General features: G+C 48.2%; 1 protein-coding gene across 3 annotated transcripts in view; it reads right to left on the bottom strand.

Moving 5' to 3' along the window:
* Window positions 1-22,492, bottom strand: part of LIMS2 (LIM zinc finger domain containing 2) — an 81,721-nt gene extending 59,229 nt beyond the window's left edge. The window contains exon 1 of one of the 3 annotated variants that reach the window (XM_029060311.2): window positions 22,124-22,492. In XM_029060311.2, coding sequence (XP_028916144.1) covers window positions 22,124-22,152 — 29 coding nt within the window. In that variant the 5' untranslated portion in view covers window positions 22,153-22,492. Of the gene's footprint in view, window positions 1-16,704; window positions 16,831-22,090 lie in introns of those variants that run through there. The other 2 variants (XM_029060322.2, XM_007670304.3) reach the window with 2 other exon arrangements.
* Window positions 22,493-26,058: the final 3,566 nt, after the last annotated feature.

The raw sequence follows: 26,058 nt of genomic DNA, 5'->3' as shown, positions 1-26,058 counted from the left end.
AACTGATATGGTACACGCAACGTAAGCCAGTTGATCAGAACATTTATCCATTCACGTTTATCCATGGATACGTGATTATCCATGTAGGGACAGTAAAGCCTTGGAGCGAATGTCCAAGGGCGTAGAGGGAGATGGAGATTAGAAGAGGACCCAGAACTGAGTCTTGAGGGACTCTTACAGTAAAGGGGTGGGAGACAGCTTGATTGATGGAGGCAGAGGAGCAGCCAGGGAGAGACACCGAAAAGGACCGTATAATACACAATACAAGGAGAGTACAGTAGAATTATAAGGCATAATTCCTACCCTGAAGGAGCTAACACTTTAGCAGGGAAGATACACATTATAATAATAGGGGTGTTGTGAATACTTAGGTGTTTAATAGCAAGGAAGCGATGGGGAAAGGGGAAATTAATTGGGGCAGGCCTCCCGGGGCGTGTGATATGATTGCAGAAGGGCTTAGGAGACGGGGGAGAACTATGGTCTGTCAGCTATGAAGGGAAGGGATTCTAGGCAGGGGAAAGAGTGTAAGAGGTGGGCAGCAGGAGAAATGAGAATGAGGCTATGGAGCAATGAAGACAGCCAACTGGCCTATAGTGGGAGAAGAGAATAGATAATAAGTAGGAGAAAGAGGGAATACTGCAGTCCCACAAAAATCACATAAAAGATTCACAGCCACAAACATTTCATTGTACATTTTCTTCTCAAAATCACCACGGAAATGAGCTGCAAAACTTAATATTAAAAGCAACACAAAAATCGCTCTTTGCAACAAAGGAGTCGGTCAAATGTTCCGATCAACTGGCTTAAGTATGTGAACCATCTCAGTTTCTGTTTAAATTCAACACAGTACATGTAAGTTTCACATGCACCTACATGACGGCATCAGTGATATTAATTGAGCACTTACTATGTGCAGAGCACTGTTCTAAACACTTGTGCGAGTGCAATACAAGAGAATTAACAGACACGTCCCCTCTCCCTAAAGAGCTTTCAGTCTGGTGGGGTGGGATTCTATTTTCTGATTGTCAGACAACAGTTCAGTAGTCACAACAATGAAATAAGGTACATATTGAAAAAGAAAATTATTCCAAGACAGACATTAGCTAAGCCAGATGGAATCTTACAGCCTAATAAATACTCTTTCCACCTACACGTAAACTGTCCAGATCATAAATGCATTTTTTTCTTGGTGGGGGGTGGAATACTAGAAAATCCATATTCACAGGGACAAGAGATTGAGATTCCACTTTAGAGCAAAGTTTTCTTTCTGAATTCTTAGCATTGTTTTAGAACACTCAATGCCCACATGCCCTACGTCACAATTTCCTATCGAAAACAATGAAGGCGCCTTAAAATGCCACACTCTGGATTATACCCGGGGAACAATAAGGTTTACTGCAAGTCGAGTTCAGTTTCTGTAGCCTCTAAGTCAATCGTGGCTTAGTGGAAAGAGCACGGGTTTGGCAGTCAGAGGTCGTGGGTTCTAATCCCGCCTCTGCCACATCAGCTGTGTGACTTTGGGCAAGTCACTTAACTCATCTGTGCCTCAGTTCCCTCACATGTAAAATGGGGATTAAGATGTGAGCCCCACATGGGACAACCTGATTACCTTGTAGCTACCCCAGCACTTAGAACAGTGCTTGGCACATAGTAAGCACTTAACAAATACCATCATTATTATTAAGTCTGAAGAACCCTAAATGCAGGTTCAAAGAAAATACTACTGGCTTTAGGGTAGCAGCGTGGCTCAGTGGAAAGAGCCCGGGCTTGGGAGTCAGAGGTCGTGGGTTCAAATCCCAGCTCCACCACTTGTCAGCTGTGTGACTTTGGGCAAGTCGCTTCACTTCTCTGTGCCTCAGTGACCTCATCTGGAAAATGGGGATGAAGACTGTGAGCCCCATGGGGGACAAACTGATAACTGTATCTACCCTATCAGAATGGTGCTGGGCACATATTAAGCGCTTAACAAATACCATCATGGCTATTATTATTTAGGATACATCATGATCATACCAGTAAATGTCAAAACCCTGAAGACAAACAGCTGAAGCTCTCAACAGCTGCATCAATTTGTGCGCTCGCCGACTGATTACTGAAAATGTTTTGTTCGCTCCAGAGTGAAAAACCCTTCCTCTAAAAGACGTCACCCAGGCCCTAAGAAGGTTCCAGCTTCAGTTCATACAGCCTCTAAAGGAAAGGTCCTGGTCCCAAGGAAATCACATTATGCACAATTGGTCCATAGCGTGTCTTTTCACTAAGCACTGTGGAATGTGGAGGCAGAATTGGGAAACTTTCTCCCAACAACGTGCATCCGTCTGAATACAGCACAATGCAGTGTCAGACAAGCAGCTGCGCACATGCTTGGCAAGTCAGAGGTGGCGTGAAATGCAAATTCCGTCAATGCTATAGAACGGGCAGAATTTACTGGCATAATTATCCCATTTTGACATACTTTTTGTAATATTTAATCAGGGTGGGGATACTACGCAGGTTACATGACAATTAAATTTAGCTCTAAGGAGTGGAAGAAAAAAAGGAAGGGGAAAGGAGGGGAAGAGAAAGAGTTTAGCGCACTTGAGACTGGATTTCTTTCTCCTGCATTCGCCCTAGTGCTGCATATAATAGGCAGTGAATTAACTCTCCCAGTCCACTGTATTGTCTTACTGTGTGCAAAGCACTGTACTATGCACTTGACAATTGTACAATACCTCCTGGTCCTCCAGCTTTGGCCCAGGCCACCTTAATGAATTAACTTCCTATAACTGCTCTTTTGTCCCTTTTTCATCTTTTTGTTCCTCCTGTCGGGGCTCAAAATTAAGCGGTATAAAAAAAATTATTATTAAAAATCAGGATGGGGCAATTATGCAAGTAATATGGTGTTTAGGTCTAAAAATCCATCAATGGCATTTATTGAGCACTTACTATGTGCAGAACACTAACAAGAACCACGACACCTAAGTCCCTTTAGCTTGTGACCACCCAGAATATAAATTACTGGGGACTACTCCATTTTTAACAACTTTTTCTTGCGATATTATCTAGGAGTTAGTTTACTCCAACTGTTTTATCTGGAATATGAATCAATGCTACTTATTGAGCAGCTTTCTCAGGTTTGTTTGTTTTTTTTTAAATGGCATTTGTAAAGCACTTATAAGCGCTGGAGAAGCAGCGTGGCTCAGTGGAAAGAGCCCGGGCTTGGGAGTCAGAGTACATGGGTTCAAATCCCGGCTCTGCCACTTGTCAGCTGTGTGACTGTGGGCAAGTCACTTAACTTCTCTGTGCCTCAATTCCCTCATCTGTAAAATGGGGATTAACTGTAAGCCTCACTTGGGACAACCTGATTACCCTGTATCTAACCCAGTGCTTAGAACAGTGCTCTGCACATAGTAAGCGCTTAACAAATACCAACATTATTATTAGATACAAGCTAATCAGATTGGACACCTGCTGTTGTAGAACAGATCACTGTTCTAAGCAATAGAGGGAATGTACAAGGCACTTGTCCTTGAGGAACTAACAATCTTTTGGGAAAAGACAGTCGTACATCATTTAAAAATATTTACAATTGGTGAAAGCAGGAAGAAGAGATGATGGGAAGGATTAAAAATATGGAAGGATAAAAACATGAATAAGACTATATATAGTGTGTGTGAGGAGGAGGGATGTAAATACCTAAATGCTAAACAAAACAAATGGCTGCAGGTCTGACTGTGATTTGTGATGCTAGGAATTGATAGAGAAGGACTCCTGGAAATGGGATTTTAAGATCTTAATGGATGGGATCTCCCCCTTCTAGACTGTGAGCCCACTGTTGGGCAGGGATTGTCTCAATCTGTTGTCGAATTGTACTTTCCAAGCGCTTAGTACAGTGTTCTGCACACAGTAAGCGCTCAATAAATACAACTGAATAAAGAGGGCTTTGAACCTGAAGAGAGCAGATTTGAAGGCCATTTGAACATAACCTTCTGTAGTCTTTATTTTTTTTTTTTACCATTTGCTGATTGTATTTCTTAAGCATTTACTATGTGCCAAACATTCTGCACAGTCTAAGACGGTGGAAGGGCAGGTAAATTATCCCATTTGTGTAGTTGAGGAAACTGAGATACAAAAGAGGAAAGTGACTTGCCTAAGGTCATACAGCAGGCAAGTGGTAAAACTGGAACCAGTGTCCAGGTCCCCTGACTTCCAGTCCCACGCTGATTGTCTGTCTTCTACAAATATGTTCAGTACTAACCATCACTACCTCACACCCATAATAATAGTTATATTTGTTATGCACTTATTATGTGCCGGGCACTCGTGGCTTAGTGGAAGGAGCCCGGGCTTGGAAGTCAGAGGATGTGGGTTCTAATCCCGGCTTTGCCCCCGTCTGCTGTGTGACCTTGGGCAAGACTCTTAACTTCTTTGGGCCTCAGTGACCTCATCTGTAAAATGGGGATTAAGACTGTGATCACACAGCAGACAAGTGGAGGGGTGAGGATTAGAACCCAGGTCCTTCTCTCAGACCTTTGCTCTATCCACTAGGTCACGCTGTTTCTACCTCCTCTGTTATATTGTACTTTTCTCAGATGCTTAGTACAGTGATCTGCACATAGTATGAACTCAATAAATAGCACTGATTGATCTTTCAGCTGGGGGGAGGGTGGTTTTCCTTCCCTTTGTGCACAGTTTGAGAGGTGTCTCATAATAATAATAAAGATGATAACGAAGGTATTTAAGTACTGTTCTAAGCGTGTGGCGGGGGGGGGGGGGGGGGGGCGGGGGATACAAGGTGATCAGGTTGTCCCCCGTGGGGCTCTCAGTCTTCAACCCTGTTTTCCAGATGAGGGAACTGAGGCCCAGAGGAGGGAAGTGACTGGCCCCAAGTCCCACAGCTAACAAGTGGCAGAGTTAGGATTAGAACCCATGACCTCCAACTCCCAAGCCCTGGGTCTTTCCACTGAGCCAGACTGCTTCTTTCGGCAGTGGCCCTCCCCTCTTGGCCCCAGGTGTTTCTCATCTCTGGTCAGAAGGAGGCCTTGCTGGAGAAGAGGCTGGAGTTGTAGGCGGCCTAGGCCTGCCTGTGGGGAAACCCTCCTACCTTCCTTAACTTCTATTTTTAACCACTCAATCTCCAAGGGCTCCTTCCCCTCTGCCTTCAAACATGCCCACGTCTCCCCCATCCTAAAAAAACCCGCTCTTGACCCCACTTCCCCCTCCAGTTATCGTCCTATCTCCCTACTACCCTTCCTTTCCAAAATCCTAGAACGAGTCGTCTACAATCGATGCTTAGAATTCCTTAACTCCCATTCTCTCCTAGACCCCCTCCAATCTGGCTTCCGTCCCCTCCACTCTACCGAGACTGCTCTCTCTAAGGTCACCCGTGACCTCCTTCTTGCCAAATCCAATGGCTCCTACTCCATTCTAATCCTCCTTGACCTCTCTGCTGCCTTTGACACTGTCGACCATCCCCTCCTCCTCCATACCTTATCTCACCTTGGCTTCACGGACTCTGTCCTCTCCCGGTTCTCCTCTTACCTCTCTGGCCGATCATTCTCGGTCTCCTTCGCTGGAGCCTCCTCCCCCTCCCATCCTTTAACCGTTGGAGTTCCTCAAGGGTCAGTTCTTGGCCCTCTTCTGTTCTCCATTTACACTCACTCCCTCGGTGAACTCATCCGCTCTCACGGCTTTGACTACCATCTCTACGCAGATGACACGCAGATCTACATCTCCGCCCCTGTCCTCTCCCCCTCCCTTCGGGCTCGCATCTCCTCCCGCCTCCGGGACGTCTCCGCCTGGATGTCGGCCCGCCACCTAAAACTCAACGTGAGCGAGACTGAGCTCCTCATCTTCCCTCCCAAACCCGGTCCTCTCCCAGACTTCTCTATCACCGTGGATGGCACGACCATCCTTCCCGTCTCTCGGGCCCGCAATCTCGGTGTCATCCTTGACTCGTCCCTCTCGTTCACCCCACGCATCCTATCCATTACCGAGACCTGCCGGTTTCACCTCTACAATATCGCCAAGATCCGCCCTTTCCTCTCCACCCAAACGGCTACCTTACCGTTACGGGCTCTCGTTATATCCCGGCTAGACTACTGTGTCGGCCTTCTCTCTGACCTCCCTTCCTCCTCTCTCGCCCCGCTCCGGTCTATGCTTCACTCCGCTGCCCGGCTCATCTTCCCGCAGAAACGATCTGGGCGTGTCACTCCCCTTCTTAAACAACTCCAGTGGTTGCCTATCGACCTCGGCTCCAAACAAAAACTCCTCACTCTAGGCTTCGAGGCTCTCCATCACCTTGCCCCTTCCTACCTCTCCTCCCTTCTCTCTTTCTACCGCCCACCCCGCACGCTCCGCTCCTCCGCCGCCCACCTCCTCGCCGTCCCTCGGTCTCGCCCATCCCGTCGACCCCCGGGTCACGTCCTCCCGCGGTCCTGGAACGCCCTCCCTCCTCACCTCCGCCAAACTGATTCTCTTTCCCTCTTCAAAACCCTACTTAAAAATCACCTCCTCCAAGAGGCGTTCCCAGACTGAGCTCCTCTTCCCCCTCTACTCCCTCTGCCATCCCCCCTTTACCTCTCCGCAGCTAAAGCCTCATTTTCCCCTTTTCCCTCTGCTCCTCCACCTCTCCCTTCCCATCCCCACAGCACCGTACTCGTCCGCTCAACTGTAAATATTTTCGTTACCCTATTTATTTTGTTAATGAATTGTACATCGCCTCGATTCTATTTAGTTGCCATTGTTTTTACGAGATGTTCTTCCCCTTGACGCTGTTTATTGCCATTGTTCTCGTCTGTCCGTCTCCCCCGATTAGACCGTAAGCCCGTCAAACGGCAGGGACTGTCTCTATCTGTTGCCGACTTGTTCATCCCAAGCGCTTAGTACAGTGCTCTGCACATAGTAAGCGCTCAATAAATACTATTGAATGAATGAATGAAAGGGAAAGGGCAAAAGGCTAGGTTCTCTTCAAATGATGTGGAGGGCAAGGACGGGCAATGGTACAACATTAATCATTGACATCTGGCCTTAAATGGCCCTGCACTGGAAATCCTTGTGCCACACTCCCTTTTAGAGTTGCACAACGCTAAGGTACCTGACTGTACCTCCATCTCCTCTATCTCATTTATTCAATCCTATTTACTCAGTGCTTACTGCATGCAAACCACTGTACTAAGCGCTTATCTTGCCACCGTCTCACCCTCATCCTGCCCCTACCCTGGAATATTCTCCTTCCACATATCTGACAATGACTCTCCCCCGTTTCAAAGCCTTATTGAAGAGGCCTTCCCTGACTAAGCCCTCTTTTCCCACTCCTTTCTGCATTGCTCTGACTTCTTCCCTTTATTCAGCCCACCTCACAGCACTTATGTATATATCTGCAATGTATTTATTTATATTAATGTCTGTCTTCTCCTCTAGACTCTAAGCTTATTGTGGACAAGGAATTGGTCTGCTATATTACAGTCTCCCAAGCGTTTAGTATAGTGCTCTGCACACAGGTACTCAATAAATATGATTGACTGACTGCCTGAGATGTTGTGTCTTGTTATGGGGGAGGGGAGGGGGAAAAGACATCCACCCAAGTCGTTCTACTAATTCATTTATTCCCTGGGTTTGGGCCTCACGTTTCTGGAGTCTTCCCAGGGAGGCACCACCAATCAATCAACAGTATTTATTGAGCACTCACTGTGTGCAGAGCACTGTATTAAGCGCTTGAGAGAGTACAGAGTAACAGAATTGACAGTCACATTCCCTCACCACTGCCTCTTACGCAGAAAAAAGCACGGCAACACCGGGGGTCAGGCGACCTGGGTTCTAATCCTGGCTCTCTTGTGTGACCTGAGGCAGTTCACTTAGCTTCTCTGGGTCTCAGTTCCCTCATCTGCAAAATGGAGATTCAATAACCCTTCTCCCTCCTCATTAGACCGTGAGCCTCATGTGGTACCTGTCTTGTATAATAATAATAATTATTATTATTATGGTACTTAAGTGCTTACTATGTGCCAAGCACTGCGCTGGAGTAGATACAACATAATCAGGTTGGACCCTGTCCCTGTCCCACATGGGGCTCACAATCTCGATCCCCATTTTACAGATGAGGGAACTGAGGCTCAGAGAAGTGAAGTGACTTGTCCAAGGTCACACAGCAGACAAGCGGCAGAGCTGCGATTAGAACCCACAACCTCTGACTCCCAAGCCCGGGCTCTTGCCACTATGCCATGCTGCTTCTCTAATCTACCCCAATCTAATCTGCTTGTCTACCCCAGTGCTTTGTACACTGCTTGGCACGTAGGAAGCAGTTAACAAACCACAATTATCATTTATTATTTACTTCGTGAGCCCTGGTCCAAGGCAGCAGCAGTTCATCCCGCAGAGACATTTGTGATGATGAATGAGGCAGAGATGGCTTGGGGCTCCGGATCTGTCTCCACCACTGCCTTGAACATTTCTGGGATGTGTCCCTATATTGACTGGAAAAGCATTTCTGTTTGGGGCTTAGGCCTCCTCCCCTCAATGCCATCCTCTGCTGCACTGGGGACCACACACCCCCACCCTAGAAACGGCCCTTCCCCCCCAAAGGGGGGGCAGAGTGGACGATGGGGTGTAGAGATGAACAAAAAAAGAGCCAGAAGTGGCATCCGATGAGGTGACAGGCAGAGCTAATTGATAAGGCCTATTTCTTCTTCCAAGCACTGATCTATTTCTTAATCCAGGAGAATGGCACTTCAAAGTAATCACACTGTTCACAAATTACCTTTTGACTTGCCTTATGGTACATGTATTCCCTCTAGACTGTAAGCTCATTATGGGCAGGGAATGCTTCCGCTAATTCTGTTGTGCTCTCCCAAACGCTTAGAACAGTGCTCTGCACATAGTAAGCACTCAAACACCACTGATTGATCGATCTGGAACAGAAATTAAATTTTTTCTCTTTCTGCAATCTGATAGGACAAATTAGGGTTCGCCTTAACGAGTTCCATTATTTCATAATTTTTGCGACATAACTGCAGTCGTCCTTCTGTTCATACAGTATACCACCTCCTAACCCAAAATTAAGTGAGGCCAGAGTCAAAGAGGTTGTAACAACCAATGGTATTCGTTAAGTGCTTACGGTGAGCAAGGGCACTGTACTAAGCAATTAGGAGAGTGCAATTATATGATATTTCATCACTTTCAGATTGAAAAAGTTTTCAGGATAGTAACCATTAAGGGAAATATCTGTAGTAAGGAAGAAAAACTACTTACAAAGTATAACGCCAGTTATGAAATTGTAATTTCATCTAGGATTCCTAGGGAAGCCGTAAATCACGAGTAATTTTAGAGTAGCAGCATGGCCTAGGGGAAAGATCCCAGGCTTGGGAGGCAGAGGACCTGAATTCTAATCCATGATCTGTGACCTTGGGCAAGTCACTTCACTTCTCTATACCTCAGTTCCCACATCTGTAAAATGGGGACTCAGCATCTGTTCTCTCCAACTTAAACTGTGAGTCTCATGTGGGATCTGATTAGTTTGTATCTACTCCAGAAGCATTCATTCATTCAATAGTATTTACTGAGCACTTACTATGTGCAGAGCACTGTACTAAGCGCTTGGAATGTACAAGTGGGCAACAGATAGAGACAGTCCCTGCCCTTGGACGGTCTAATCGGGGGAGACGGGCAGACAAGAACAATGGCAATAAACAGAGTCAAGGGGAAGAACATCTCATAAAAACAATGGCAACTAAACAGAATCAGGGTGGTGTACATATTAAATGAAATAAACAAAATAAATAGGGTGATAAAGATATATACAGTGGAGCGGACGAGTACAGTGCTGAGGGGGTGGGACGGGAGAGGGGGAGGAGGAGAGGGAAAGGGGGGAGAAGAGGGTTTAGCTGCGGAGAGGTGAAGGGGGGTAGAGGGAGCAGAGGGAAAAAGGGGGGAGCTCAGTCTGGGAAGGCCTCTTGGAGGAGGTGAGTTTTAAGTAGGGATTTGAAGAGGGGAAGAGAACTAGATTGTCAGAGGTGAGGAGGGAGGGCGTTCCGGGACCGCGGGAGGACGTGGCCCGGGAGTCGACGGCGGGATAGGAGAGGAGGTGGGCGGCGGAGGAGCGGAGCATGCGGGGTGGGCGGTAGAAAGAGAGAAGGGAGGAGAGGTAGGAAGGGGCAAGGTGATGGAGAGCCTCGAAGCCTAGAGTGAGGAGTTTTTGTTTGGAGCGGAGGTCGATAGGCAACCACTGGAGGGAGTGACATGCCCAGATCGTTTCACGGCCTAAAGAATAGAGCATGCACCTGGTAGTCAGAAAGACTTGGGTTCTAATCCTAGTTCTGCCACTTGTCTGCTGTGTGACCTGGGGCATGTCACTTAACTTCTCTGTACCTCAGTTACCTCGTTGTTATCTTGTTTTGTTCTGTTTTGCTTTTGCTGTCTCCCCCATTTAGACTGTGAGCCTGTCACTGGGCAGGGGTTATCTCTATCTGTGGCAGAATTGTACATCCAAGCACTTAGTACAGTGCTCTGCACATAGTAAGCACTCAATAAATACTACTGAATGAATGAATGTGGGACAGGGACTGTGTCCAACCCAATTTACTTGCATCCACCCAGTAGTTAATAGAGCCTGGCACATAATAAGCACTTACATACCATAATTACTGTGCTTGACACATATTAAATGCTTAGCACTGTGAGCCCATTGTTGGGTAGGGATTGTCTCTGTTGCCAAATTGTACTTTCCAAGTGCTTAATACAGTGCTCTGCACACAGTAAGTGCTCAATAAATACAATTGAATGAATTAACAAATACCACAATTAATAATAACAGTAATGCTTGAATAAAGCTTAAACTCTTCTCTCTCTACAGCTAAAAATTTAAGGGTGAGTTTCATGTGAGACTGGTCCAATCTGATGGTCTTGTAGTTAATTCAGGGCCTAGTACAGTGCTTTAGTACCTACTAAGTGCTTATTTACCATAATAACACTACCACCCCACCCCTCAAACCCTTCTGAGGTGGGGTTGGAGGGAGAGGTGTGCAAGGTAACATTTTTTTTCTTTAAACATTCAGCACTCATTTTCACAGACTCTTTCCTCCACTACTCCTGCTCCACTCCCAGAGTTTTTTCTGGACCTAATCCAGAACTGTACCAAACACTGAATTCTATAGAGCAGTGGACCTCAATCAAGTGGTATGTAAAATGTTCAAATAAAAAAGGAGAAAAAAGATTCCCTGGGGCTCTTCTGCCCACCAGACAACCGACCCAGGATACGCCTGCCTGGGAGACCGTGGGTGTTGCTTCAGGGAGAGGCCTCACATGGCTTCGAATAGCAGGTCGGTGATAGCAGGGGCAGGACTCTCCCTCCACTTATTTCCGCCCCCCCCCCCCATGCTCTCTTGCTGCCACTTGACAGTAAATCTCGGAACCAAAGGGTTCCTATGGAAAAAAAAGAAGCCTTCCAAGCACACAGTGCAACTTGTTTCCAATAGGAAACAAATATAAAAATTGCTCTCCAACTTCCTCCCATTTCTGTCAAAATTCACCAGCTGCTTCCACTTCCTCTCTAGCTCCCTTCTTGAGCCCCTATAATGCAGTTTCTGTCCCCTTCACTCCAGAGACAATTGCTCCAAATCACCAATTGCCCTTCTTTTCAGTCCTCTTAAGAGAAGTAGTGTGGCCAAGTGGATAGAGCATCGATCATAATAATAATAATAACGTTGGTATTTGTTAAGTGCGTACTATGTGCAGAGCACTGTTCTAAGCACTGGGGTAGATACAGGGTAATCAGATTACCCCACATGAGGCTCACAGTCTTAATCCCCATTTTCCAGATGAGGGAACTGGGGCCCAGAGAAGTTAAGTGACTTGCCCACAGTCACACAGCTGACAAGTGGCAGATCCAGGATTCAAACCCATGACCTCTGACTCCCAAGCCCGGGCTCTTTCCACTGAGCCACGACGCTTCTATTTACTGAGCACCTCTCCATCCAAACTACCGTGTTAATAATAATAATAATAATGTTGGTATTTGTTAAGCACTTACTATGTGCCAAGCACTGTTCTAAGCGCTGGGGTAGACACAGGGGAATCAGGTTGTCCCACGTGGGGCTCACAGTCTTAATCCCCATTTTACAGATGAGGGAACTGAGGCACAGAGAAGTTAAGTGACTTGCCCACAGTCACACAGCCGACAAGTGGCAGAGCTGGGATTCGAACTCATGAGCCCTGACTCCAAAGCCCGTGCTCTTTCCACTGAGCCACGCTGCTTCTTAATGCAATCACTCATTCTCTCCCGACTGGATTATTGCATCAGCCTCCTTGCTGACCTTCCTGCCTCTCCCCACTCCAGTGCATACTTCACTCTGCTGCCCGGTTCATTTTTCTACAAAAACGTTCAGGACACATCTCCCTTCATTTTTCTACAAAAACGTTCAGGACACATCTCCCCACTTCTCAAAAAAACTCCAGGGGTTGCCCATCCATCTGCACAAACAAAAACTCCTCACCCTTGGCTTTAAAGCACTGGATCATCTTGCCCCCTCCTACCTCACTACTCTCCTACTACACACCTCCCTCCTCTAATGCTAACCTTCTCACTGTGCTTCCATCTCACCTTCTCACCCATCTCACCTCCGACACTTGGCCCACGTTCTGCCTCTGGCCTGGAACACCCTCTCTCTTCAAATCTGACAATTAGTGTCCTCCCCTTCAAGCCCTTATTGAAGGCCCATCTCCTCCAAGAGGCCTTCCCAGACTAATCTCCTTCTTTCCCCTTCTCCCACTCCCTTCTGCGTTATCCTGATTCGCTCCCTTTGTTCTTCCCCCCTCCCAGACCTACAGCATTTATGTACATAGACTATGTGTCTGTTTACTGCTGTATTGTACTTTCCCAAGCATTTACTATAGTGCTCTGCACACAGTAAGCACTCAGATACGATTGATTAAATGATTTATTTATACTAATATCTGTCTCCTCCTCCCCACCCCCATCTAAACTCTAAGATCACTGGGGGCAGGGAATGTTTCTGTTTATTGTTGTATTGTACTCTCCCCAGCGCTTACTACAGTGCTCTGCACACAGCAAGCTCTCAATAAATACGATTGAATGAATAATACTAAGCACCTGGGAGAGTAAAATACAGCATTATAACAGACATATTAGAGCATGGTCCTGGGAGTCAGGAGCCGAGTTCTAATCCTGCTTCTGCCACTCGCCTATGTGACCTTGGGTAAGTCACTTAACTTCCCTGGGTTTCAGTTTCCTTATCTGTAAAATGGGGATTAAGACTGTCAGTTCCATGTGTCAACATGGAGTGTGTCTAACCCGATTAACTTGCATTTACCCCAGTGCTTAGTACAGTGCCTGGCACATACTAAGTATTTAACAAATACCACAGAAAAAAATTAATGGTCTTTATTAAGCACTTATGCTGTGCAGAGCACTGTACTAAGTGCTTAGGAGAGTACAACAAGGTTAGTAGCCCCATTCCCCATCCACAATGAGTTTACGGGCCTACAATCAATCAGGGGAATTTATTGAGCACCTGTGTGCCCAGCATTGCAATAATAGCTTGAGACAGTAAAAAAGAGTTGATAGGGAAGCAGCATGGCTCAGTGGAAAGAGCCTGGGCTTCGGAGTCAGAGGTCATGGGTTCGACTCCTGGCTCTGCCACTTGTCAGCTGTGTGACTGTGGGCAAGTCATTTCACTTCTCTTTGCCTCAGTTACCTCATCTGTAAAATGGGGATTAACTGTGACCCTCATGTGGGATGACAGGATGACCCTGTATCTCTCCCAGCGCTTAGAACAGTGCTCTGCACACACAGTAAGCACTTAACAAATACCAACATTATTATTATTATTATTATAAACATAACCCCTTTCCTCAAGGAGCCTACAATTTAGCAGGATTGTAACCTTTTCTTTCCAAATTTAATAGTGTGCACTCTGTCCTAGACCTCATCTACTTATCAGATGCCTTCAACCACCACAGAGTCCTCCTTTCTCCTGGAAACACTATCTAACCTTCATTTTTCGACCTCTTCTCACTTTGGGTGACGATTCCTAGTATCTTTTGCTAGCTCTTACTCTGCCGCCCACCCTACGGTATCTCTCACGTACAATGGGGATAAAGACTATGAGCCCCATGAGGGACATGGACTGTGACCAACCTGATTAACTTGTATCTACCCCAGTGTCTTAGTACAGTGCACTTAAATACCACTTTTTTTAAAAAAAGGCTGTTTAGAGTTCCCTTCTCTCCCCAAATTACGCTCATTCCTTTGGGGAAACTCACCTTGCTCCTAAAGCCCCGGTAAATCCAGATTTTTGATTGAGCATTTATGAGGAGAGGATTACAAAATAAATAGTAATATTACCCTACCCTCAAGAGGTTTCCAATCTAGCTATTGGCTCTACCTCACCAATCCTGAGGGCTACCCTTCTCTGAAATCTCATCTCTCTTCCCTGGCACCCCAATCTCAATTCACTCCAAATTGAATTCCTGATTTTCCTTCCCTAATCCTCTCCTCCACTGGATTTAGTCGCAATCGACCACCATCCTCCCCACCTCTGAAGTCCGCAGCCTTGGTATTGCTAGCCTTGAAGCCTCCCTCTCTTTCAATCCTCATAATTTTTTTAATGGTGTTTGTTAAGCATTTACGATGTGCCAAGCATTCTTCTAAGCGTTGGAGTAGATACAAGTAGATCCAGTACATGTCCCACATGGGGCTCACAGTCATAATTCCCATTTTACAGATGAGGCACAGATAAATGAAGTGACTCGCCTATGGTCACGCAGCAGACACATGACAGAGCTACGACTAGAACCCAGGTCCTCCTGACTGCCAGGCCCATGCCCTACTCACTAGGTCACCAGATACTGTTGGTTTCTCCTCCACAATTAACCAGTGGCACTTACTGAGCGCTTACAGTGTGCAGAGCACCGTACTAAGCGCTTGGGAGAGTACAGTCTAACAGAGTTGGAAGATACCTACTCTGCCCACAAGCCGACCGTCTAGACCCACCTCTTCCTCTTCAACCAAGCAGCCACGGCCCAGGCCCAGGCGCTTGCCATAAGCGGGATGTGACTCCCGAAGCTGCTTCACCTCTCCTCATCTCCTCAGCCTTTCCCCTGCCGGCTCCATATTTCACTCTGTGGCCCAGATCATTTTCAAAAAGTTGACCTTCAGCGCACAGCTCCTTTCTTGTTGAAAACCTTCAGTGGTGGACCATTCCCACCTCACACTCTTTATTCACCTACTCATTGTACCTCATTCTGCAGACCCCTTGCCCACGTCCCGCCCCCAGGCTGGCACGACCTCTCTCTTCAGAGCCAACGGACCACGTCTCCGCATCTTCAAAGTCTTCTGAAATCTACCTCCTAAGCGCCGGGATATATACAAGGTAATCAGGTTGTCCCACGTGGGGCCCACAGTCTTGATTCCAATTTCACAGGTGAGGTAACTGAGGGCCAGAGACGAAGTGATTTGCCCAAGGTCACCCACCAGACAAGTGGCTGAGTTGGGATCAGAACCCATGACCTTCTGACTCCCGGGCCCGTGTCCTAGCCACTACGCCATGCTGCTGTCAACTCATATATGAACAATAATAATAATGTGACGATAGCCAACAAGCACTAAAGCAATCAATCGATTGCATTTGTTGAGCAGTTACTCTGTGCAGAGCACTATACTAAGCAGTTGCAGCAGCGTAACAGAGTTGTGGGCAGAGACTGCGTCAACCAGAGTGCTTACGGTCTAGATGGAGAGACATGTTATATACCAAAGTGCCGTGGGGATGAGGGAAACCCTTAAGTGTTGAGATAAAAAGAAGATCATCAGATTTGGACCCAATCCTTGTCTTCGGCTGGGTCTCCGAGTCCGGTCATCGCATCCCCCGGCCGTCGGTTCCGTCGTTCCTTAAATCCTAGCGGTCACGCCGCCGCCCGCACCTTCTGCAGCCTCTTACGTTGTGTTATGTGTAGACCGTGAGTGCCCGCCCGTCTCACCGGCTGGTGTGCCAACTCCTCGAGCCCAGGAGTCGTGTCCCCTAAGTGCGCCGTCCATCTCCGATGGCGCGGCCGGTATCTGCTGCCCCGGCCCCGGGGGGACATCCCCCAGCCCCCGCCCCGGTCCCGGCCCCAGGGTGCGGCTGGCAGTTGGGGTCCGGGCCCCGGCGGTCCGAGGGGCTGGGCATCCCCGACCGGCTGGGCGGGTGGGCAGGAGAGGGGCCGCCGGGGCTGGGTCAGGCCAGGCCCGGACAGAGCTGGGAGGGGCAGGTGGGGAGGATGGAGAAAGTGGACCGGGGGGCTGGTGGAGGGCTCCCCTCTAAAGACCCCTGACTGACCTGCCATGTCACAACATGCCTGGGGTGCTGATGCTCAGGGCAGGGGAGGGCAGGGGAGGGCAGGGGAGGGCAGGGGAGGGCAGGGGAGGGCAGGGGAGGGCAGGGGAGGGCAGGGGAGGGCAGGGGAGGGCAGGGCAGAGGAGGGCAGGGCAGGGGAGGGGCGGGCAGGACGGGGCAGGACGGAGGAGGGGAGGCCAGAGGAGGGGAGGTCAGGGCAGGGGAGGGGAAAGCAGAACAGGGGAGGGGAGAGCAGAACAGGGGAGGGCAAGGGAGGGCAGGGCAGAGGAGGGGAGGAGAGGCCCTGTTTCCCGCGTTGTTTCGGGGCTTCCCCCTCCTTTCTCCCTCCGGCCCCGGGCTGGGGTGAGCACCCCGTCCCGCAGCCCCCGCGGCCCCCGCTTACCTGCCCGTCATGGCGGGGCCGCACCGGCCGGACTGGCCGGAGCAGAGCAGAGCAGAGCAGAGGAGAGGAGAGGAGCGGCTCTCCCGGGGGGGGGGGCCTGGGGCCGGCGGCAGCCGCACACCGGAGCTCCAAAAAAGGAAAAGCCCAACGCCGCCACCGCCCCGGCCCCTCCCCCGCCCCCCTCGATCCGCGCCCCCTGACCCCTGACCTCTCACCCCCGGCCCCCAAGCCGGCCCGGACTCAACTGGGCCGGGGGGACGCCGAGGCCCCGCCCCCGCCCCCGGCTCTGGATTCCAAACATACTTTTCCTTTTAAAGGGAATGAGGTCACAGGGAGCCCGGCACACCGCAGCCCTCCGCACAGCCCTCCGTCTCTCTGTCTCTCTCTCCCCGTGTCTGGAGGCGAACGGGCCCGAGGGTCCGGGAGACATTTCCTGGGCCTTTCCCTGCCGCAGACCCTGAAAACCTGCACCCTTCGAGCCCAGATGCCCGAAAGGTACCAGTCGGAGGAAGGGCGACACTCAGAACAAGAAAAACTGGGGCATTCGTTAATAATAATAATAATGATGTTGGTGTTTGTTAAACGCTTACTATGGGCAGAGCACCGTTCTAAGCGCTTGGGGGAGAGACGGGGTAATCAGGTGGTCCCACGTGAGGCTCCCAGTCTTCATCCCCATTTTACAGATGAGGTGACTGAGGCACAGAGAAGTTAAGTGACTTGCCGACGGTCACACAGCTAAGAAAGCTCCATGTGCCAGGCACTGTACTAAGCGCTGGGGCGGCTCGTCACGTTGGACCCAATCCCTGTCCCACGTGGGACCCAATCCCTGTCCCACGTGGGGCTCACAGCTTCCATCCCCATTTTACAGAGAGAATAATAATAATGTTGGTATTTGTTAGGCGCCTACTCTGTGCAGAGCACTGTTCTAAGCGCTGGGGGAGAGACAGGGTCATCAGGTTGTCCCTCGTGAGGCTCACGGTCTTCATCCCCATTTTCCAGATGAGGTCACTGAGGCCCAGAGGAAGGAAGTGACTTGCCCACAGTCACAGCTGACAAGGGGCAGAGCCGGGATTCGAACCCATGACCTCTGACTCCCAAGTCCGGGCTCTTTCCACTGAGCCACGCTGCTTCTCAAAATAATAATGTTGGTATTTGTTAAGCGCTTACTATGTGCCGAGCACTGTTCTAAGCGCTGGGGTGGATACAGGGTCATCGGGTTGTCCCACGTTGAGGCTCACGGTTAATCCCCATTTTACAGATGAGAACTGAGAAAACTCAGGCCCCAGGTCACCCAACGGACAAGAGGTGGAGTAGGGATTAGAACCCAGGACCTCCCGACTCCCGGGTCTGGGCTCTATCCACTAGGCCACGCTGCTGCTTCTCAGATCAAGAGGCTCCATCAAGCAGTTGGCTACTGGAAGAGCCAAGCAGATGGCTATTCTTTTTAAAATTGTATTGGTTACGCACTTCGTGCCAGGCACCGTAACAAGCACTGGACTCGATAAGGGATAATCACGTTGGACACAGCCCATCTCCCATGTGGGGTTCAGTCTTAATCCCCATTTTCCAGGTGAGGTAACTGAGGTACAGAGAATTATAATAATAATCTTCATGATGGTACTTGTTAAACACTTACTATGTACCAAGCACTGTTCTAAGTGCTGGCAGAGATACAAGTTAATCAGGTTGGACACACTCCCTGTCCCGCATGGGGCTCACAGTCTTAATCCCCATTTTACAGACGAGGGAACTGAGGCCCAGAGCAGTGAAGGGACATGCCCGAGTCACACAGCAAACACGTGGAGGAGTCAGGATTAGAACCCAGTTCCTTCTGAATGCCAGGCCTGTGCTCCATCCCTTAAACCCCACTGTTTGCCCAAGGTCACAGAGCAGACAAGTGGTGGAGGCAGGATTAGAACCCAGGTCCTCTGACTCCTTGACCAGTGCTTTATCCACCTTAAAACGCTGCTTTTCAGAGCTACTGTGTAGGTTTGAACCGATCAATTGTATTTATTGAGCACTTACTGTGTACAGCCCTCTCTACTGAGCGCTTGGAAGAAGACAACGTAACGGAGTTGGTAGACACATTCCCTGCCCACTACAAACTCTCCTGATAATTTGGATTCTTCCATACAAAAACACAACCTTTGACATAGACAATGATAATGATGTTATTTGTTAAGCGCTTATTCATTCATTCATTCAATAGTATTTATTGAGCGCTTACTATGTGCAGAGCACTGTACTAAGCACTTGGGATGAACAAGTTGGCAACAGATAGAGACAGTCCCTGCCATTTGAAGGGCTTACAGTCTAATCACTTACTATGTACCAAGCACTGTTCTAGGCGCTGGGGTAGATATAAGGTAATCAAGTTGTCCCCCGAGGGACTCACAGTCTTAATCCCCATTTTCCAGAACGAGGTAACTGAGGCAGAGAGAAGTTAAGTGACTGGCCCAAAGTCACACAGCCGATAGGTGGCGGAGGCGGGATTAGAACCCACGACCTCTGACTCCCAAACCCTTGCTCTTGCCGCTAAGCCACAAGATGCTGCTGACTAACCCAGAGTGACAGCTCTTTGTGGTCCTCAGGCTGGTCCCACTGTGTTCTCTTGGCCCTGAGGCCTGCAACAATCCCCGCTGCAGTGGAACAGCAAAATAAAGACCCTGCAGATTCTGCTGAAGGCTCAGTTTCCTAACTTTTCCACAGCCTAGCTCTTCATGCATTCATTCACTTGTAATTATTGAGCACTTATTGCACACAGAGCACTGTACTAAGCTCTTGGGTGAGTACAATATAACAATGGATATCCTCTGCTCACGAGCTTACGGTCTAGAGGGGGAGACATAGTAGTATAAATAAATTATACATAGGTAATATTAATTTATTAGGGTATTTGTTAAATGCTTACTATGTGCCATGAACTGTTCTGAGCACCGTTTAGACTGTGACCCTGTCACTGGGCAGGAATTGTCTCTGTTACCAAATTGTACATTCCAAGCGCTTAGTACAGTGCTCTGCACATAGTAAGCACTCAATAAATACTATTGAATGAATGAATACAAGGCAAATCAGGTTGTCCCACATGGGGCTCACAGTCTTAATCCCCATTTTACAGATGAGGTCACTGAGGCCCAGAGAAGTGAAGTGACTGGCCCAAGAACACACAGCAGACAAGTGGCAGAGCGGGGATTAGAACCCACGTCCTCTGACTTCCAAGCCCAGGCTCTTTCCACTAAGCCACGCTGCTTCCCGAACTTAAGTGTACATAAATACATGTACCAAACTACTGTGATTGGTGCTGAGTTAGTCTGCATCCAACTCCGGACCATTGGCTTTAAGACGCTCACTCCCCCAGTCGACTTTCTTACCCTCCCCTCTCTATCTTAAACTTGCACTCTTTTGTTTCTTCCAAGCTTGCTTACGTTCTTCCCCCTGCCTGGAATTCCCTCCCCTTTCAAATCTACCAAACCACGGCCCTTCCCATGTTCAAATTCCTCCTGAAACCTCATCTGCTCCAGGAGACTTATTTTTTTGGCATTCGCTACACGTTTAATAATAATGTTAGTGTCTGTTAAGCGCTTGCTATGTGCCGAGCACTGTTCTGAGCGCTGGGGTAGATACAAGGAAATGAGGTTGTCCCACGTGGGGCTCCCAGTCTTCATCCCCCTTTTACAGAGGAGGGAACTGAGGCCCAGAAAAGTTAAGTGACTTGCCCAAGGTCACACAGCTGACAAGTGGCAGAGCCGGAATTAGAACCCATGACCTCTGATTCCCAAGCCCCGGCTCTTTTCCACTGAGCCACGCTGCTTTACTACGGGCCAGGCAATGTACTAAGCGCTGGGATAGATACAGGCTAATCAGGATGGACGCCATCCACGTCCCACATGGGGCTCGCAGTCTTAATCCCCATTTTGCAGGGAGGAAACTTAATCAGGCTTTCCCTGATTAATTTTGCTTGTGTCCAGACCAAGTTCTCCCACCTACCATCACCCCATTGCACCACTTCTTCACCCACACCTTCACCAACATCCAGGGTACTTCTCACACTTCCAGTAGCAGCAGTAATGATATTTGAGCCCCCCGCCGAATGCAAGACACCGTACTTGGAAAAATACCACAGGAGCACGAGGCACGTTCCCTGTTCACAAGGAGCTTATTCTCCAGCAGGACAGATAAGCATAAAATATTTCCAAATAAGGTAATAAAACTAAATAATACACTGGATGCGGGAAGTATCTGATCTGTTTGTATTAATAATAATCCTTGGTATTTACTTACTTGCAAAGCACAACAATGGATTTAGTACTTTGCCTGCTCAGAACTAGAGAATAATGGTGGTATTTGTTAAGCTCTTGCTGTGTGTCAAGCACTGTACTAAGCATTGGGTTGACCCAAGATAATCAAGTCCCACATGAGGCTCACAGTTTAAGTAGGAGGGAGAACAGGTATTAAATCCCCATTTTGCAGATGAGGGAACAGAGAGAGAGAGAGAAAAAAATGCAAGCCACATGAATTGACTAGCTCAGTATTGCCCTGCAAGCCAGAAGTAGGGCTCGGCAAAAATCTCAATCTTCCTAATTCCCATTTCACAATCGTTTCTAGAGAAGCACCGTGGCTTAGTGGGAAGAGCGTAGGCTGGGGAATCAGGAGGTCGTGGGTTCTAATCCTGGCTCTGGGTGACCTTGGGCAACTCACTTAACTTCTCTGTGCCTCAGTGACCTCATCTGTCAAATGGGGATTAAGACTGTGAGCCCCACATGGGACAATCTGATTACTTTGTATCTAGCCCAGTGCTCGGCACAGATTGAGTACTTAATAAATATCATTATTACTATCCCACTTTTATTAGCGGGTGAAAACTGCTATTTTACTCTCTGAAGACCTATCCTGGATTTAGTACAACAGAAAAGTCCAAGCACCATTTGGGGCAAGAAGTAAACATTTTCTCCTTCAGCTACCACCACCTTTTATCACTTTTCACCTGAAAACACCATGTCCATTGAAAATGCAGCAACTCTGGCAAAGACCCCAGAGTTCAACTCAATTCTTACTTTCTAGAAACTCCTTACCAGCATTAGGGGACACACCCTTCTGCCAGCTTCAAAATTAGCATTCAGAGAAAGCTTAAATGTTCTAACTCTCTCTTCATTCATTCAAAAGTATTTATTGAGCGCTTACTATGTGCAGAGCACCGTACTCCACTCCCAACCTAGACTGTAAACTCACTGTGTACAAGAAACGTGGCTAACGGCTCTGTCATCGTGTATTCTCCCAAAGTGCTTATTACAGTGCTCTGCACACAGTAAGTGCTCCAAAAATACCACCGATTGACCCCAGTTATAAAACCCTTCCCCTTGAGTATTGCTCAAAAAAGTCCACATACCTCACACCACATTTGATTACTGAATCAACTCACATTCCAAAAGAAACCAAGGACGTAGTCATTTGCTCTTCAGATGTTCAAGTTTTCCGCTCTCCCGATGAAGTACTCTGCTCCCCTAGATCGCTAATGTTTTTGCTGGGTTCTACTGTTCCTCTACCTTGCAAAAATCCAAGGAGGTTTTATCTTGCACTTTTTCCTGTTCTCCAAGTGAAGAACTGACAAAACCTTCTACAGGACATCAAGAAACCTGCTCCATTCCACGTTAATTTGACCCCCTTTGGATTAATTAAATCTCACACAGATTCCCTGCTACTTTGCTCCTTCGACTTGGGTTCTGACTGCGGGGGAGGGAACTCCACCTTCTCCTTCCTTCCACAGACACTGCCAGAAACTCCTCCGTGGGGAATAACAGCTGCCGGATCACACACATGTCCTGGTGCACTTTAGGGCAGAATGGGCAGCAGCTGGGATTGGTCTCCGCCCCGACTTTTTATACGGCTCATAAGCAAGGCTTCACGCTGGCCAACAAGTCTATGCAGAAAGATAACAGTAGATGAAAAAGCAGGCCCTGGATCAATCATATTTCTTTGAGTACATACTGTGTGAAGCACTGTACTAAGGACTTGGGAGAGTGCAATATGACATTAAGCAGACACATTCCCTGCCCAAACCGAGCTTACAGTCTAGAGAGGGAGGCAGACATTTAAGAGGGCAAATACATAAATAAATCTGGCAGGAGATGAAGCGAAGGATGTCCCTTAATCTCTGTCTGGGGAAGTGGGATGTAGGTGATAAGGCAATTGTCATTGTTTCACAAGGGGGTGCTTTCCTCTCAAAATGTTGAAACTCCTTCTCCCTCCTACATGCCAGACCGGGACTCTCCCTGCCTTCGGAGCACTTTGTCTCTTCTTGTTTTATACGTTTTTAGTGTTGTCTCATTTCTCCTTATGCATCTCTCACCAGTCTCGTCTCCCCGCTTTATTCTTCCACCATAAGTTTCTGGGGGCCCGGAGACTGTATCTAATTCTTACCCTTTTTATTCTTTCCCAGTGCTTTGTCCCCATTAAGCAATGAATAAATGAGAGCGCTACCTGCTGATGACCTTCAGCTGCCGGTATTTAAAGTTATGAGGGTGGGCACAGGGCTCCTACTCCATCTTCTCCCCATTTTACAGATGAGGAAACTGAGTCCCAAGGAGACTCGTGACTTGTCTAAGGCTGTCCTATAGGTCAGGTTTCCCGACTCTCAGTCTTACGCTCCTTCCGTTGGGCCACAGTGACTTGCCAATTCATACTCACTTCATCCGTCAATCTAAACTCATTCCCTTGGGGTGTTCATCCCCCTCCCATGACTTTAACGTCCACCTTTACATGGATAACTTGTGATTCTATCTTGACCTTTCTCTGCAATCCCCCATTTCCTCCTGCCTCCTGGACATCTCTATAATCAATCAATGGTATTGAATAAGTGTTTGCTTTGTCCTGAGCCCTGCAGTAGACCCGCGTGGCTCAGTGGAAAGAGCCTGGGCTTGGGAGTCAGAGGTCATGGGTTCTAAACCCGGCTCTGCCACTTGGAAGCTGTGTGACTGTGGGCAAGTCACTTCACTTCTCTGGGCCTCAGTTACCTCATCTGGAAAATGGGGATGAAGACTGTGAGCCTCATGTGGAACAACCTGATTACCCTGTGTCTACCCCAGCGCTTAGAACAGTGCTCTGCACATAGGAAGCGCTTAACAAATGCCAATATTATTACAATACAATCCCTCCCCACAAGGAGTTTGCAGTCTACCGGGGGACACAGACATTCAAAGAAATTACAGATAGGTGAAACGGATAGGTACCCAAATTCTGTGGGTGTGGATCAAGTGCTAAAGACGTAACGATCCCGGTGCATAGATGATGCAGAAGGGAGAGCAAAGAGGGTGAGAAAACGAGGACTAGGCCGGGATAATGCCAACTCTTGGCAGAGATGTCATTTTACTAGGGCTTGGGAACTGGGGAGAGTGATGGTGTGTCAGGTACGAAACGGGGGAGGGAGTTCAGGACAGAGGCAGGACGTAGGCAAGCAGTTGGCACGAAGATAGACAAGATGGAGGTACAGACTAGGCTGGCATCAGGGGAGCAAAATGTGCCGGCTAGATTATAGTAGGAGATCAGTGAGGTGAGGTAGTGGGAGGAGAGATTGAGTGTTTTAAGCTGATGGTAAGGTAGACTGTGAGCCCGTCATTGGGCAGGGATTGTCTCTATCTGTTGCCGAATGGTACATTCCAAGCGCTCAGTACAGTGCTCTGCACAGAGTAAGTGCTCAATAAATACGACTGAATGAATGAGTTTCTGTCCGATGCAGAGGGCAGCCACTGGAGGTTTTTGAGGAGTGAGGAGTGGCATCTACATGGAAGGCCTGCCAGACTTGTTTTGTTTTGTTGTCTGTCTCTCCCGTTTAGAATGTGAGCCTGTCGTTGGGCAGGGATTGTCTCTATCTGTTGCCGAATTGTACATTCCAAGTGTTCAGTACAGTGCTGTACACAGTAAATGCTCAATAAATATGATTGAATCAATGAATAATAATAATAATAATGTTGGTATTGGTTAAGCGCTTACTATGTGCAGAGTACTGTTCTAAGCGCTGGGGTAGATACAGGGTAATCAGGTTGTCCCACGTGAGGCTCACAGTTAATCCCCATTTTACAGATGAGGTAACTGAGGCACAGAGAAGTGACTTGCCCACAGTCACACAGCTAAGTGGCAGAGCCGGAATTCGAACCCATGACCTCCGACTCCCAAGCCCGGGCTCTTTCCCGGTCTAGTGGATAGAGCAAGGGCCTGGAATCAGAAGGACCTGCCACTTGTCTGCTGCGTGACCATGGGGAAGTCACTTCACTTCTCTGGGCCTCAGTTACTTCTGCTGTAAAATAGGGATTAAGGCCGTGAGCCTCATGAGAGACATGGACTGTGTCCAACCTGATTAGCTTGTATCTACCCCCGTCTTAGTACAGTGCCTGGCACATAGTAAGCACTGAATAAATACCAATAAAAGAAAATGTCCAAAACTTAACTTCTCTCAGTCCCTCGCAGATCTTTCCCTCCACCTAACCTTCCCAACACAGTCAACCACAACACCATCTTCCCTTTCTCTGAAAGTCCGCGACCGTGGCATTATCCTTGACACCTCCCTCTCTTTCCACCTTCAGATATGGTCAGTCTGGTTCTTCCCCCACTGTATTTCCAGAATATGTCCCTTCCGTTCCATCACACTGGTGCAGGCACCTATCGTAGCCCGGCTTGACTACTACGTCAGCCCTCTCCCTGAAATGGCCTCCCATCTCTTCCCCACTCCAGGCCAAGTTCTTAATTAATCAATCAGTCAACTGATCAGTCGGTCAGTCAGTTTGACATGTCCAAAATAGAACTCATCTTCCCACCCAAATTCTGTCCATCCCGACTTTCCCACCACTTTAGACAGCACCATCCACCCTCCCTGTCTCACAAGCCCGTAACCTTGGCATTATCCTTGCCTCATCTCTCTCACTCAACCCACAGATTCAATCCGTCACCAAATCCTGTCGGTTCAACCTTCACGACATCACTACAGTCCACCCTTTCCTCTCCGTCCAAAGTGCTACCTTGTTAATCCAAGCATTTATCCTCTCCCACTTTGATTACTTTCATCAGCCTCCTCGCTGACCTCCCAGCCTCCTGTCTCTCCCCACTCCAGTCCATACTTCACTCTGCTTCCCAGATCACTTTTCTACAAAAACGTTCAGGCCATGTTTCCTACTTCTCAAGAACCTCCAGTGGTTTCTCATCCGCCTCTGTATCAAAGGGAAACTCCTTACCATCGGCTTTACTCGGTCACCTTGCCCCCTCCTACCTTACCTCGCTGCTTTACTACTCCGACCTAGCCCACACACACTTAGCTCCTCTAATGCCAGCCTATTCACTATACCTCAATCTCATCTGTCTCCCCAC

The sequence above is a fragment of the Ornithorhynchus anatinus genome, chromosome 1 (assembly GCF_004115215.2).
Source record: "Ornithorhynchus anatinus isolate Pmale09 chromosome 1, mOrnAna1.pri.v4, whole genome shotgun sequence".
Lineage (NCBI taxonomy): Eukaryota > Metazoa > Chordata > Mammalia > Monotremata > Ornithorhynchidae > Ornithorhynchus > Ornithorhynchus anatinus.
Note: the sequence above shows the minus strand (reverse complement) of the source record. Positions and strands in the feature narration are given on the sequence as shown.